The following is a 16,200-nucleotide window of genomic DNA, read 5'->3' as shown; positions in this document are numbered from 1 at the left end:
GGAGCAAAGTAGAGGTTATGGGAGTATGGGTCAGGTACAAAGCTGTGTGGGTAGTACTGGAAGAGAGGTCCTCACACAGAAAAGAAAGAGGGAACTGTGGGAATCCACAAAATTAGAGAGTTTTGGGAAAGCTGCAAAGGCAAGCTCCAGAGACAGCAGAACTGTGATTAGAGCTAAGCAGCAGCTACGAGATTGGTCAGCAGAAAAATTATTTAAACTGTAGAAAAGCAAAGACAAATAGAACAATGGTCTGTGTATTAATGCTTGTCTAGAATAACTCTAGAAGGCTCTGGAAGGTGATCCAACTGGCAGGGGCTGGCAGAGGCCCTAGGAAAAGGGAAAGAAGGGAGCAGGGAAAGGTTAGAAATCCTCCCCTAAGGGATACTGACCCCTGTCACCTCATTTCTCCTCCTTTCACACTTCAAATGAGACAAACAATCTTTGAAAGCAGTTTATTCCACAACAATGATTAGTCAATAAGGATATGTAGTCAATAGTCAGCTACTGGAATGCAAGTGCCTGCCATAAACCAACCCCACAGAGCAATTGCTTCCTTCACCTCGACCATCGCCCCGGCCAGCTGCACCCCTGGGGCACAGTGGGAGAGGCACAGCACAGCCTGGGAGAGCAAAGGTGGCACCGTCCTGGCAGCTGGCGTGGAGGGCAGGCAGGACACGGCACAGCCCCACTCCCTGCTCTCCCCAGGCACACGGAGCTCCTCGGTCACAGACGCTTCCCCGAGCGAGCACAGAGAGCAGCCAGGTCCTGCAGAGAGCGTGTGGCTGCAGGGGCACAGCAGGAGATCACCGAGTGCAGCACCTGGCTGTAGGCTGAGCAGGATGGGGACACAAACACTATCAGGGCATGAGAGTTGCACTTATGGCCTGAAACTGGGCTTGGCTCTAGCCTTTCACCAGAACAGAGAGATTGGGGTTTAAGGTAAATCAGCATGCCTGTAGTTTTCCACACACCCATTTGCACACTCTCCACACTCCTGAACATGAATCAGTACACAAGCCAAAGATTATTTTATGAACCCAAATGTCTCTATTTTCCCTCCCAGATAACTCCCAGTTGCCCAGTCAGGTATTTTCCCAAGCCATGCTGAAGGTCAGAGCACTCCATGATCTAAGGAAGGCCATTTCCAGACCTTTGTGCATCCTCCTGGCAGACGATTTAAGGCAGAGGGCTCTGTGTCCCTAATGGGATGCTTTGCAGCATTTTCCTCATGGCTGTGTCCATAGCCACACGTGGCTGTGTCACAGCTGTGTAATTTAACACATTGTAGGGACTGGTGCCTTGCTGAGGATGCCACTACACTCCCTAAGGGACAGAGGTTGGGTCAAGCAGCAAAGCCCCTGACTTGCCCTCTCCAGAGCATATTTGGAGGAGCATCTCTGCACAGCAGCAGCCCAGGAGCATGGAAACACCTATCCTGGGGTTTGATTGCTCCCTGTGTAATCAGGCCCAGGTTGTCTCCTGTCTGAAAGCAGGAGCTCCTACCTTTGTGATTTTTGTAGAAGACGCAGTTATTGGCACAGGTATCCGGGTGGGAATCCCAGAAATCAGACCCACAGGAACACATTGGGGGCAAATCAAGGTTACAGAGTTTGACTTTCTCCCTCATCTGGGCTCTCAGAGCTTCAACATACCTGCAAGGGATCAAACATTACCACTGGCAATGACACCTGGCTCTGCACGAGGGGGGCAGACTGCCTGTACCTCACGTGCTCCTTATCCCGCTGCTGTCTGTTCCTCACTCTCCTCTCCTCCAGCTGGAGCTGGGCCAGGGCTGCCCAGGTTTGCTCTCCTGGGGAAGGCTCTCTCTGTTCAGCCATGGCTCTCATCCTCTGCTCCTCTGCCTGGCGCTGATTCTCCTTCTGCCTCTTAATCCTGCAGGAACACACACATGGCTCAGAGAAGGAGCTTCCCATCCCTACCTCCATTCCTGGCTGGGTGATGCTGCTGCTTTCAAAGGCAAAAGTAATTCTGCACGAATTACAGCATTAAATACAAATAAATATAAACAAACATATTGGCTTTAAACATGGAATGGTCAAAAAAGCTTCCCAAGCCTCCATTCTTCCCCCATATGGCAACACCAGCCTGTGAACACTCTCCTGCCTTTAAACTCTTCCTGCCTGCCTGTTTTCTCACCATCCTGAATTTCCTCTTTCCAGCTCCCTCCTGTATCACATCCACACATGCTCCTGCCACACACAGTTCCCCAAAGCTGCACTTCTGTCCTTAAACAAAGCTGGGCTCTTTAATACCCCTCAGAAAGGACCAACACCTTGGCTTCCCAGCTTCCCCACTTCCCATTGTTTCTGATTATGAGGCAGCTTGGATCCTTCTGTAAGCACCTTCCAGGACAGGGAAGTGTGACAGGGCTGGGTACAGCAGAGACATTCCAAAACAGGCTTCAAAATGTACTTTTAACCAAGTTTCCCTCTATTTCCTCAGTCTCCCTTGCACCTACATGGCTGTCCAGCCCTTTAGTGGCACCTGGGTTGTGTAATTTCCACCAAACACAACACACATTCCCCTGACAAGCAGCAATTGCAAAGCACAAAGACTTTACACCAAAGTGTCTGACATTTTATTCCCAAATGCAGCAACGTGTCCCAGGCCACTCCTTGCCAGGGGGCATTAAAACCAAAATCAAGACTGGGAAGAAGTCAGGACAAGATATTTCAGACCTTACTTCATGTAGGGGGTCAAATCTTTACATCCAGAAACAAAGTGCTTAAGTTGACCTTCTCTGGTTGTGTTATAAAATTGGAAATGTTTTTTAAATTAAATGTAGAACCTTAAGTACAGCACAATAAATCCACTCTAGGCCAAGGCCAGCTCAGGGCTTTATACCCTGTAATTACAAACCCAGCTCCCCTCTGCACACACTTCAAGGGAAAAAATCATAATAAAAAGGTATTGCCCTAACTAGGAATCCCTGGGACCTTGCCAGCATTCACAGGGTAGGATAAGCTCTCCCAGACTCCCAAGTGCCACTGGAATGTCAGGATGTGGCTCAAGGAGCACTGCTTTAGACTGGCAGTTTTTCCCAAAAAATGCCCATGAAATCCTGCCCTGTGGTGCCTGTCCCACTCCCTCAAAGCCTGATCACAGAAGAGTCAGGATGGCCAGATTTAGGTCTGCTCATTCAAAATAAAGCCAGGGAAAAAACAAAAATTACAGGATCTTTCCTATTGTGCTGTGAATTTGCAGAGCTTCTCCTTAGTGAACCCCTTCACAGGAAAAGCTGAGAAAACTCCACTACAACCAATACTTGAACACAGATACCAAGTGTTCAACTCTGGAACAAATGCCTGTAAAATATTTTATTACACTGTATAAGTTTTTATGGCTGCGAGGGTGAAGGGTCTGATATTAAAAATGCCAGGGATGGTCACAGCTTAGCACAACGACATAACCTCACCCCAAAGTTTTTAAACACAGGCTTAGGTTCCAGAGTCATGGTTTGGGAAGCTGCACCTCTCCCAGCCCCATGATTTGGTTCCCAGCTACTAAACAAGCTGCACAGGGACTTCAAAACTAGATAGAGAAGTGCTAAAGAACTCAACATGGCCCAAGGGTGCGTGAATCCCACCCAGGGCGGTTACACATCAGTGCCTGGTTTACACCAGACAAACTCACAAGACTTTTCCAACCTTCTGAAGGACCCTGATGGAGGAGGTGACCCCACCAGGTGCACAGACTCACTGGGACACTCTCTGCTGCCTGTCCTGCTGCCGCTGGCGCTGCCGCACTCGCTCCCGCTCCAGGGCCATGCAGAGGCGCCGGCACCGCAGGAACTCGCTCTGCCGCTGCACACAACAAGACAAGGGTGTTTGGGAAGGATGCCTGGGATAAATATCCAGGGATATCAGCTTGATTGCTGGAAGATGGAACCTCGCTCCTTCCCCAAAAGACCCTCAATATCTCTGAGAGCACGTGACCCAGCACTGGGAAGCTGGAGAGATGGCACCAAGGTAGGAAAGACCAAGTGATCTCAAAGCACTGGAGAGCTCTGTACCAGCAGCCCTCCACTGACACTGCCTATGGATGGCAGCTCTGCCACCTGGCAAATTCCTAAATTCTCACTTTGCTGAGGGGAAAAGAGCCAATTCCAACTTCAGCCTGCTTGAATTTGGATCCACCTGGATACTGGTGCTCCCCTGCAGTGCACTGGAACCCTGTACCTCCTCCAAAAGATGAAAGCATGACACCAAGCTGCATTCTCTACATGCAGGAGAATCACCTGGGAAAAATATCCAGGGATATCAGTGCTCAGCTTGATTGCTGGAAGATGGAACCTCGCTCCTTCCCCAAAAGACCCTCAATACCTCTGAGTGCACGTGACCCAGCACTGGGAAGCTGGACAGATGGCACCAAGGTAGGAAAGACCAAGTGATCTCAAAGCACTGGAGAGCTCTGTACCAGCATCCCTCCACTTTATGATCATGCTTTGTATTTTTGATCCACTTTATCCCTTTATGATCATGGTTTGTATTTTTGATCCACTTTATCCCTTTATGATCATGGTTTGTATTTTTGATCCACTTTATCCCTTTATGATCATGGTTTGTATTTTTGTTTGGGTTTTTTTTGGGGGGAGGGGGTTAGTTCTGGGGTTAATTCTGTGTCTGTTTGGGGGTGGTTGTGGAGTGATGATGATAGTTGGTTATTGTTTTTGACACTAGGAAATATAGAGGAAGGTTAATTGAAAGTGTATTGATGACAAATGATTTGGATAATCATTGGACACTGCCTATGGATGGCAGCTCTGCCACCTGGCAAACTCCTAAACTCTCGCTTTGCTGAGGGGAAAAGAGCCAATTCCAACTTCAGCCTGCTTCAGTTTGGATCCACCAGGATACTGGTGCTCCCCTGCAGTGCACTGGAACCCTGTACCTCCTCCAAAAGATGGAAGTATGACACCAAGCTGGATTCTCTACATGCAGGAGAATCACCAAGGTGGCAAAACCATTGTTGAGACACATCCAGGGGCCCAGCAGGGAAGAACTCCCATATGGATACTGGGGGTTTAGTGTCTGGGCTTTGGGTGATCCCACTGATGCAGCAAGGGCAGGGAAACCTCCTGGCTAAAGCTCCCATCAAAAGCCCTCCTGCTGTGGGGTACAGGGGTAGTTTGAGCTCCATGACTCCCAAAAGTTTAATGCACAGATTTTTCTCCATGAATGCCAAAACCTTTGGGCTGAGTTTGTCCACCTCATTCAGTGGAGAGAGCCCAGCACAGCTGGAGATAAAGGAGGAGGAGAAGAGATCACCAGGCTGCCAGTGAAAAAAACCGGATGGAAAAACCCCAGGCAGAGGAGAGTGCAGCAAAACGAGTTATCTTGGATGGATCAGAGCCAAGGAGATTAAAAGCAAGAGGAAAGGAACAGCAGGGTTAGGAGGAGCAGCTTGAGAAGCCCCAGCTGTTGTCACACTGGTGAGAAACCACAAACATATTTGGGATCAGTTGGTTTGAAAACACTTGTAAGAAACAAAAACCATGCAAATTGTTCATAATTTTACACTGCAAACTGCAAGAAAGGTGACAAAGGGAGAGAGAAATGTTCCTCTTCATGGCAGGAGGAAGTAGGAAAATAAAAGTCACTGGCTTTAGGCATCCAAGAGAAACATCATCACTCTGTATCACTGAGATTAGCATGAGCCAAACTGTCCAAACTGTCCAGGACACAGGCTGTAAACCCTCACTGTGAAATCATCCACTCGGCCTGCAGGCTGAGCTTGAGGCTATTCCCAAAAGCAAAGAAACCTTTATATTCCAGCCTTGTATTTAAACAAGATAAAGTTAGCTTTGTTTTTTTTTTTTCTTTTCTTTTTAAGCATTTTTGGCAGCTTCTTAAGCTCCTTGCAACTGCAGCAAGCACCCCATGGTTTTGCCAGGCAGAATGAAAGGAGCCTGCTTCTCCTTCAAATTTCTGGTGTTATTGAGATCCTAGATTTTGAGTAGGTAACAGTTCCACTTAGAACAGATTTTAAAAAATAACCTGGTAGCTTTGCCCAAGACCTGAGACCAAAAGCTGACAAGCTAAACCCAGTAGGGGTTTCATACATCAAAGCTCCTCTGAGGTTTCTTATTAGAGCCAGCAGCATTCTTAACACCCAATCTCTTTCAAACAAAACCACAAGGGGCTTGGCTCCCCTGGACAGACCTGCTTCCTGGTTTCCTCTTGGTCAACACCAGCCCAGAGTCTGAGGGGAGGTTGGCATTCACTGTGTGGCCTCCCAGGAGGGCTCAAGTCCTTCACCGACCCACCACAGACCTGAGAGATAATGGAAGGGAGCAGCATCAGCATCACCACAGCTCTTTCTCATCTTCCCCCAGCAAAATGCTCTTCACTGGAGGCAGGGCCTCAGTGTGATCCCTCCAGACCTCAATGGGACGACCAGCCTTGGAAATGGGCTTTATCTGGGGTCCAGGTTTGCCATGAACAGCAGAGATGTGCCACATCTCAATATAGGAGTCTGAGCACCAAAGCTTTGTCAAAACACCTCTAAAGATATCCTTGGAGGAAGGCTCTGGTTTACTTTAAATATGGATGCACATCTCCGCATCCCAAACTTCTATTATGAATTACTTGAAGTGTGAAAAAAATAACTAAATGTAAGGGGAATTCCACAGCCAACATCTCCCAAAAACCTCAGTGTAAACCTCAGTACAAACTTCTGCTGTGTCCCTATCTGCCCAGCCAGTATTTCTGCTCCAAGCTGGACTAACCCCCAGCCAAGGCTGGGCACACATTGCCACAGCCATTAAGCCTTTGCCAACCACCCCAGGCAATCAGGATGAACCATTTCCACCCCCCAGATGCTCAAAAACAGCTGCCTGAAAACAAAAGAGGAAGGATAAGTACATCAAGCCCTCCTCAACCCCTCCTAGGGCAGGGCCTGCCACCCCCAGGCACTGGGATAGCCACAGCCATCTCCTTCACCTGATACAAAGCTTTGGGGTTTGGAGGTTTTTTTGTTTAGTTGGTTGGTTTTTTTTTGGGGGGGGAGGCTTCCTTCTCCTTGAAAAGAAACCTTTTCAAGGTTTCTGACTGATTTGATCTCTTTCACCCTTGGGTCTTTTAGCATGAGGTCTGAGCGTGGCTCTGGGTATGATGTGACAGCACGCCCTGGTTTCAGCTTTCACCTGGGCAGCTGCCAAGTGGCATCACAAGCAGGCAGGAAGCCAAGGCCATGAAAGCAGGGAATGGCAGTGCTGACCTCACTGAGCTCCAGTACTGCTCCCAAGCCTGCTTTGAGGATGGTGGGCTGAAGAGTTAAGCAGGCCTGAGGGAGCAAATGCTCCTCCAAGAGCAGCCTCTTCCAGACACCAAAATAAATTTATGATCCAAACCACTTAAGACCAACTTTGCATGAGTCTTACTTTTTTAAACTCAATTTTGAGGTAGAAGCCATCATCCTGCCCAGTGCCATGTGCAGCTGTGCCCTGCTCCAGCAGCTCAGCAGGCAGATCGTGGTGTCCTGCCAGCAGCAGCTCCTCACTCTCCTCCATGGGCACTGCAGCTGCTGGGCAAGGGTCTGGATCCTGGAGAAGGGAGGACATGGGTGTAAACATGGAATTGAAATGTGGCTGTTTGGTGCCAAGGGAAAACTGAACACCCTTGGAGCAGCTTTAGCACACAGGAGGCTGTGTGTGCTGTCACTTGGATGGGATCTGGCAGCACCATGTGTTCAGCAGCACCATGGGCCACCAGAGCTGGGCAACAGGAATGTAGCAGGGTGACTGTGACTGTGCCCTCCCCAACTGCAGAAGCAGTGGGACAGACGTGGGGTGAAGGGAAGGCAAGGCAGAAACCTCTCCAGGCACCATTTCACAGTGGCAAGGAGCTGGAATCTCTGAGCGACACCGAGAGCGGAGTACACTCCTTCAGATGGGAAGTGGGCAGGCTCCCCAGTGGCAATCCACAATATTTTGAGAGGCAGCAGATTGTTTCCTAGAAAATAAAGAATTAAAATGCCAGAAGCAAGCTTGAAGCCAGGATAATTTTTTTTCCCTTGCTTTCTTTTTTCCTTCAGCGTGGTGGGAAGGGAAGCACAGGACTGCTGAGAGAGGGAAAGATTGGATCAGTAGGAGAACAGGTGATGCCAAGAATTCCTTGATATGGCTCTGCAGCTGTTTGGGAAGGACAGAGAATAGCCTGGAATTATTTGATAGGCACAACAGGAATCACTCCATCAACCCCAATATGACAGAAACATGACAGAATAGCTGCTTTGGTAAGGATAAGGGGATAGAGGGAAGGGTTATTGCTTTGGGTGTTTCTCTGGAGCACTGAAGGCAGAAAGACATGACACTGTGGAAAAACAACACCAACTTGGTGGAATGAGACACTGGGGAAAAGAATTTGGGTGCTGCCATGCTGGAGAGCTACAGCTGTCCATCAGAGCCTGGAGGCAAAGACTCAGTAACAGGATGAGCTGGAACACTGGACAGGTCATTTCCAGGCAATTACCATTCTGGTATCTGCTTGGGAAAGAGGCAATTAACTCCTTGGATGCTTTTAACCTGAATAGAAATCTTGGGGGGGAGAGAAAGAGCAGCAATCTTAGGAACATGGATTATTATCACAGGGAATGCAACACTTTACAGGTAGAAAGGAAAAAGATGAAGAAAAATGCAGAAAACAGGACTGAGGGGAAAAAAACATTTCAGCCAGATTTGCTTTGAGTTAGCAGCAGCAGGGAGAAAAATGCTGGGACTATTACTGGGAAGAAAAACTCAGGTTATTCCTAAAGCTGAGGTTTTTAAGGAGGATGGACTTCCTCTGGGCCAGAACAACAGCTAAGGTGCAAACAGCTCCCTGAAATCTATGGAGCTCCAGATTATCAGCAAAGGGCACAAGGAGTGTCTTTCTTTAAATAAAGGGGGAGGAAAAGGAATTACCAAATAAAAGATATTAGCCTCAAGAGTTTAACTGTGACTTTTGAAAAAACAAGAGGAGATTACCTTGCAAACTATCTGTAAACCACAAGAAAACAAAAATAAGCAGCAACCAGCATAAATTTGTCAAGAGTCAGGCCAGGATAAGCTAAATGTCTCCTACAATAGAAGGAAGAGGCCTCAGGCAAAGAGCAGCAGAAGACTCTGGGGTTCAGCTGAGCTCTTGACGTGGCCTAATTCAACACTGGGGTAAAGCAAAACCTGTTAGATGGAAGTCTGATGTGGGATGCACAAAACTGATTAAAAACATGGCCCAGATTTGGTCTCAGGAGTTCCCTGCACAGAAATAGGGTAAGAACGAGGTGGGCTCTGCTCTTTGAATTCATCATCAGCCTGGATGAAGGAACAAAGAAGGATCTTGATTATGCTACTGACCCCACTTGCCTTGTAGAAGTATTGGGTGAAAAACCCTTGGGATAAAACCAAAGAAATGGGCTGGAATACAAAGCACAAGGAAATCCAAGGAGCACAAAAGCAGAGGCAGCACTACCAAGGGGGTCAGGTCCATGGTTATGGTCTGTGGCAGCCTTTTGCACCTGGTGAGAAGGGAAGAGGCTGCACCCCTGCCAGGCTGGGAACATGCCAAACCTTCATACAGAGAGAGATTTAGATTAATATGGGAGCTTTTTTCTCTTCATATATTATGGAGTAATAAAACAGAGCAATGCAATAAATCAATATATTCCTCCCAGAATAAATCAGGGAAGCTGTTAAACTTCCTTATGTAGATTAACTGTAGGTGCAGTGAGGCTGGGATGGGAGGATGGCCCCAAACCCCTCCCAGTGTTTCTCACTGCTGTGGATGACTTGCCCAGGACTCCCACGGATCTCCTGTAACCCTCTGGCTCACCTGGGCAGTGGCTTTGTTATTTATGTGAGATCATAAATCAACTTATCTCACTGAATGCATTAGTAGCTCAAACAAGAAGGATGTTTGCTGTTGGAAACAGGTAACAAGGTTTTTGAGACCATAATTATTGTGTTTCTCTGAGTCCTATTTGCAGAGCTGACAGACTTAATCAGAAATCCAAGGGTACAAAGAAGAGACAGAGCAGCCCTTCTATAAAGGACAGTTTCTAGATAATCAGCAAAGATCTACTTCACCTTTGGTGAACCTGAAAAAGAGAAGGGAATGAAGATTTACAGGATGGGCAGGAAACTGGCTCCAGAGGCAATAAGTCAAAACACAGGCTGGGCTGCTCCTGGTGTTCTCCAAAGTACATCAGTTCAAGAAAGGTCTTGGCATAGAGACCGGGAAAATAGCTACAACACAAAAGGGGTCTTGAGAACTGAAGGAGCAAAAGCAGGACGAAATTCAGCAGAACAAAAAGTGGGACTGACCTCCTTCCATGCACTGCTTTGAGGAAAGCTGCTGCATGCCAACCATTCTCTACCAGAAGCCAGCCCCGGGTGAGGAAAAACCCTCCAGATCTTTGCCACCCACACAAAACAAGCAATTGATGCAATGGGAAGAGTGGTTGAGATTTGAAGAAATAAAGGCACCTGAAGGGAAGGCTGGTCATCACATTCCTCCTAGATACCCAGATCACAATCTCAACCTTTAAAAGTCTACTTTGCATTCTTGAGCTCATCTCAGAGATGTTTTCACACACTTTATCCTGCTGCCTTCTCTGAAATGGATTAGCCATAAGGTGCGTCAGGAAAGCACCGTTTATTTCATTCCTGCTGGAGAAACTTCCTGAATTATGTTTTGAATTTGCTAATTAAGAGCCAAACCTTCAGCAGTTTGCAAGGTGATTTCTCTGCCCTCAGCCCAGCCAGCCCTCCTCACCTCCTGCCTCCAGGCGCCGTGGGACAGGATCCTGCGGGACGCCAGCCTGCGCCGCACCTGCTGCACAGCCCTGCTGAGCTGAGCCAGAGGAGAGGCAAAGAAAACACAGCACAAGTTCAGCTACAAGGAGACAGCTCCCAGTCAGTCTGCTCCAGCCAAGGAGCTCCATCAAGGCAGCACAACCCAACACACAATCAGGGTCTTTCAGAGCTGCCCCAGGGTACCGAAATTCTGATCCAGGCAACTCATCTGCTCCCAAAACATGTTGCTCAGATGCCAAATCCCAAATTTTCTTGCTTGGTATCCAGCCAGAAGTGATTTTCCACCCCAAGGTACTTCAACTGGAATGCATCCCATGGTGCTCCAACTGGAATAACTCCAGCTCCTAGGCGAGCACACAGGCTTTCTAAACCACCAAATGCACCATAAACATCACTATTAAAAAAAAATAAAATTAAAAAAAAAAAACCAAACAAACCAGTCCTGAAAGCAGGTTTTCCCAGATTTCGGGCTGCACAAGACAAGCTGCAATGAGGTGGCACCACCTAGTGCCACCTCTGCGCCAGGACACGGCTGGGAAAGCACCGTGCCTGCCAGCAGCCAGAGCAGCTCAGCCACAGCATCTCGGATGAGACACCCAGCTGGATGCCCTGAGGAGCACCACAACCTTCAATGTGAGCTAACGTTTCGTTCAACAGCTAAATCCAAATACTAGGGATGTGCTGTAGAAGAAAAAAAGAAAACATGGCCTGTTCCCCATTTCAAACCCTGAGGATCCAAAATGCCAAAGCAGCGATGGAAGCACAGGAGGGGCAGGGCTCACCTCGGCAGCTTGCTGCTGGAATGGCTCCCCAAGTTCCTCTTCTGGCTGGGCTGGGCCAGAGCCACTGGGTGCACAGATGATGGGAGCAGGGAGGCTTTGGAACAGGCATGTGTTCTTCCAGGGGGTCAAATACTGCACAGCAGCACAGCTCTCCCTCTCCACCTGCCAGGAAAAAGCCACAGGGATCTCCAACCATGACCCAGCAAGAAGTCAACTGTGGTGACATTTCACCACCCTTGAGAGGGAGGTTTTGGCTCTCCATGCTGAGAATACAAAGAAGCATCAGGTTCTTTGGGGCTGAGGGTATTTGCGGGCTTCCCGCTTGGAGCTGGCAGAGTTACATGAGGACATCCCCAGCCAGCCATGGAAACAGCCCAAACACCCCAAGGGTGGCCAAAGCTGGTGACATGTCAGTGCATTCTCTTTTCTGCCACAGTCAGATCCTGGCAAGCCTCCCCAGCACTTGTTTGAGAATAGAAAGAATTAAATATATTCATAGGATAATCCAAAAGAAGCCCATGGGGAAAAGGGAATGTGGAGACAGAGGGAAACTGTTGTTTGAAAAATACTTGGCTGCTCTGGAAAAGGGATTGGAAAAGAAACAGCAGAAAAACTGCTTTGCTTCAAAGGCAGCTAGGACACATCCACATCATTCCCAACTCCTGCATGGCTGTTTTTTAACTCCAGGCAATTCCACAGAGAGCTTCAGAACTCTGTTCTGCTGCTGCCTAAGGGAGCCAGTAACCTTTCCCTGGGGAGGCTTCAAAGCATCTCCAGCACCAACCAAAGTGTCACGCTGACCCAGCCTGGACACTGTTTGCCACCACAGGGTCTGAAACCTCAGATTTTCTCATTTTCTCTCATTAACACCTTGACTTAAGCTCCAGTGTTTGGGTTTTTCCCAGTTTATGCTGTGTTTGGAGGAGTTTCTCCTGACAGAGCCTCACTTACTGCTTCGTAGGCCTTCTGCAGCTCCAGCCTGCGGCGCAGCCTGGCCTGCCGGTTCACGCGCTGCCTCACCTCGCCCTGGAATCTCCTCAGGCTGGCTGCCTTCTGCTGCTGCTGCTCCTTCAGCTCCTCCTCCACCCGGGATGCTGAAGCCTGGATGAGGTGGAAGCAGATCTCACCAGGGTTTTGCTAAACTGTAGCATTAGAGCAGCCTGGGTCCCTGGATTCCCTTTTCCCCCACCCGGAGTGACCAGGCAGACAAGCAGCACCCAAAGCAAACTTCATGTTTTGTTTCAAAATATGTGGAATAACAGCTTGGACAATATCTACTGGGTTATTATGGGCTGGATTGAGTTTGACTAGACATACAGAGCAGCACACCTCTGCCTTTGCCTCTCTGCAACACACAGGGAAGGAAAGAAAAAGGAGACCCTCGGAGCAGCTCCCAGCTCCTATTAAAGGATGCTCAACTATCCAAAGCCTGGATCCACAGGAACAGGCCAGCCCCTCATCCTGGTGATGTTCTGCAAGGCTGGAAGCACATCAGGGAAGCAGTTCACAGAGCACAGCACTGGTTCAGAATGTCTTTACTATCTGAAGTGAAAGATTAAGAGCAATGACCTGAAAAACCCAAAAATCCCATTTTGTTTTCTTTGCAATTCTGCCAAGCAACACCACCATGGCTTAAATTAAAACAGCACTGCTCTCCTGGCTGCCCACACAGCAAGAGAAAGCAGAGACTGAGGGGATGGAGGAAAGGGTGAGACCCAAGACGAACTTGGAACAGCAGGGTCAGCACAGCCCAACAAAACTCCAAGATGGGGAGAAATTCACCCTGTTAGGGATGAAACCAAGAGAGTGCTCCAGGGAACAGCCCAGTGCCAGCCCACCTACTGCCCACCTCAGCAGCAACTCTGATGCATGAGGCATTACTATGGATTAATTAAGTGTATTAAGCAAGCTCAGATAACCCTGGGCAGCTTCATTCACCTCTGGAAGCCTCACGTGGGGACCCCCAGGAACATCCAGGCCCCCTGAAGCTGTCAGGAAAATATCAGCTCCCCCAGAAATTTCATAGTGCCAAGATAGAAGTCCTGTGGAATATGGAGATGATTGATTTCCATAAATTATCTCAGCCTTTCAGGATTTAAATTACAATCTAGAAATAAATCATCTCAGAAGCGCAGGAGCTTCTATAATGTTCAGACATTAATTACAGGGGACTGAACTCATCATCCAATATTTAATGCACTTTTAGTCCTCTTAGAATAACCCTCAAAACAGAAATCCCTGAGATAAGCATCCATCAAGATTTCCTTATGTGTTTCTAACAGGGTACAGTAGAGATTGGCTCCAGACCCTGAAACACTCAGGTTAATCTTTTAATTGTTTTTAAAATCAGCAACACAGAATAAAATCTTGACTCCCTGACATCCTTAAGGGATGAGTGGAAAAGCGAGAAGCAGCACTGGCTGGGTGCCCCACCTGACTGATGTTTAAAATTGATGCATTTCTCCTCAAAAAACACAGTTTATTGGAGGGGGATCCATCCAGAGAGATGTTAAGGTGAGACAAAGTAGAAATTCTCCAGAGTAGAAATCCATTTTGATTTAAGTGAAATGTACATCTTTGAGTTAAGTGTGTAGTTTGAAAACATAGTTATTTAGCCTGACTGCAAGAAAGCCTAAGCTCAGAGAAACTGCTTCAGTGAAAGACAAAGAGAAAAAAGACAGAAAATGATAAAGAGAAACAGAGACTACTGTGAGAGCAGGTCAACCTGACCTAAGAATTCTTTCTGATAAAGAAGAACTAGCGGCAAATGTCATGTGAAATTCGTAAAAATGAATATGTATGAACCTATTGTGAAATTGTATACATATGTATTTGAGAAGAAAATAAAAAGAGACCTGAAGTCCCCAAAAGTACACATGTCTTTTAAAGAGTAATCTCCACATGCACCCAGCGCTGTAATAAACATACCGGTAATAAATACACTGTAATAAACATACCGGCTTTACAACTTTCACAAAGTTGTAGAGTTTTGTTTATCTCCACAAAACAGAGGGCTTGTGCAAAGGGGAGGCCAAACTACATGGACATCACAGCACCTTCTGACCCCGCTAAATCACATTAAAACAAATTATTATTTTTAGGAGCCATGCTCCTGCCTGCCCTCAGGCTGTGAAAAAGATCCCCTTTGGCTCTGGCCCCGCTGGGGGTGTTACTGGCCCACTGAAGGGTTCAAGCCCCGGCACACGGTGCCCTCGGTGCACTCACAAAGGCCGGGCTCTGCTGCCCGGGCGCGCTCTCCACCCAGGCGCCCACGGCTGCCACGCTCTGGTTCCTCTCGGCCAGCGCCCGCCACCGCCGCTGCGGGGGCTGCCCCGGCCCCTTCGAGGGCAGCACCATCCCGGCACCGCCGCGGGCCAGGCCCTGGGGACGGGAGCAGAGCTCAGGGTGTGTTCCCGGATCCCAACCCGCACCCGGCCCCAGCTCCCGCAGCCCAACCCGCACCCGCCCCAGCTCCCGCTGCCCAACCCGCACCCGCCCCAGCTCCCGCTGCCCAACCCGCACCCGCCCCAGCTCCCGCTGCCCAACCCGCACCTGCCCCAGCTCCCGCTGCCCAACCCGCACCTGCCCCAGCTCCCGCAGCCCAACCCGCACCCGCCCCAGCTCCCGCTGCCCAACCCGCACCTGCCCCAGCTCCCGCAGCCCAACCCGCACCCGCCCCAGCTCCCGCTGCCCAACCCGCACCCGCCCCAGCTCCCGCTGCCCAACCCGCACCCGGCCCAGCTCCCGCTGCCCAACCCGCACCCGCCCCAGCTCCCGCTGCCCAACCCGCACCCGGCCCCAGCTCCCGCAGCCCAACCCGCACCTGCCCCAGCTCCTGCTGCCCAGCGCCCTCCTGCCTCTCCCCGCGCTGCCCTCCCGCAGCTCCGAGCGGGACCCCCAGCCCATGGCGGCTGACAGCCCCTCTGCCCCATCGCTGCATCCCTTCTCTTCTCTCCCCACTGCCCCCCACCTCCAGCTCCCCCTTCCCCCGAGGTTCGCGCTCCGATCTCCCGGTACCCGAACTCCACCGCCCCCCATCCCAACCAGCCCCTCCTCAGCCCTCACCCGCCCCTGGGCACTGCCCCACGGCCTCGGGCCCATCCTCCCGTATCCCCCAAACGCCTCTGGAGGCCTCTGCACCTTCATTCCCCGTAATCCCCCCCGTAATCCCCCTCGCCGAGCCTGCCGGAGACCCTCAGGCCGCACCAACCGCCACTTCCGCCGCCACCGCAGCTTTGAATCCTGGCGCCACTTCCGCCGGACGGCCACGCCCCGGCCACGCCCCAGAGAGGCCCGGTCACGCCCCGGTCACGCCCGTCGCATCCTGGTCACGCCCCCAAAAGTCCCGGTCACGCCCTGATCTCGCCTTGGTCACGCCCCCGGGAGTCCCGGTCACGCCCTCAGGCCTCTCGGCCACGCCCATCCTCGCCCCGCCTCGCCTCAAGCCCCGCCCCCCGCCATAGCCAACCGCAGGCCGCCCCCAGCCCCAGCCCCTCACGGTCCTGAGATCCCTGGTTCGAGTCCCGCCTCCGATGGAAAGGGAGTGGAGGAACCGTGTCTGCCTCAGAGCATCCCTGAAACTGCCCCCTGGGCATCCCTGGAACA

The 16,200-nt window shown here is 50.0% G+C and overlaps 1 protein-coding gene across 2 annotated transcripts; it reads right to left on the bottom strand.

The window, feature by feature from the left end:
• Positions 1-437: 437 nt before the first annotated feature.
• CCDC15 (coiled-coil domain containing 15) lies at positions 438-15,761 on the bottom strand. Of its 2 annotated transcripts, none has more exons than XM_066564547.1 (11): positions 15,736-15,761; positions 14,821-14,976; positions 12,547-12,696; positions 11,596-11,757; positions 10,773-10,850; positions 7,403-7,564; positions 6,183-6,293; positions 3,721-3,824; positions 1,723-1,893; positions 1,504-1,652; positions 438-854 (listed from the first exon to the last, which is right to left on the bottom strand). In XM_066564547.1, exons 1-11 carry the CDS (start codon positions 15,739-15,741, stop codon positions 724-726), a joined length of 1,380 nt encoding a protein of 459 aa, XP_066420644.1. In that variant the 5' UTR covers positions 15,742-15,761; the 3' UTR covers positions 438-723. The 2 variants fall into 2 exon arrangements, with proteins under 2 accessions (XP_066420644.1, XP_066420645.1); XM_066564548.1 differs by having other exon boundaries at positions 438-830.
• Between the last annotated feature and the right edge of the window lie 439 nt (positions 15,762-16,200).

The sequence above is a fragment of the Molothrus aeneus genome, chromosome 22 (genome assembly GCF_037042795.1).
Source record: "Molothrus aeneus isolate 106 chromosome 22, BPBGC_Maene_1.0, whole genome shotgun sequence".
NCBI classification, from domain to species: domain Eukaryota; kingdom Metazoa; phylum Chordata; class Aves; order Passeriformes; family Icteridae; genus Molothrus; species Molothrus aeneus.
The sequence above is the reverse complement of the archived record's forward strand: the minus strand, read 5'-3'. Positions and strand labels throughout refer to the sequence as shown.

Excerpts from the sequence above, each read along its gene's own strand:
- CCDC15 (XM_066564547.1), bottom strand. Across the intron at positions 6,294-7,402 it reads TCAAAATTGAGTTTAAAAAA|GTCTGTGGTGGGTCGGTGAA; the intron begins GTAAGACTCATG and ends ATTATCTCTCAG. Across the intron at positions 855-1,503 it reads CTTCTACAAAAATCACAAAG|TGTTTGTGTCCCCATCCTGC; the intron begins GTAGGAGCTCCT and ends ATGCCCTGATAG.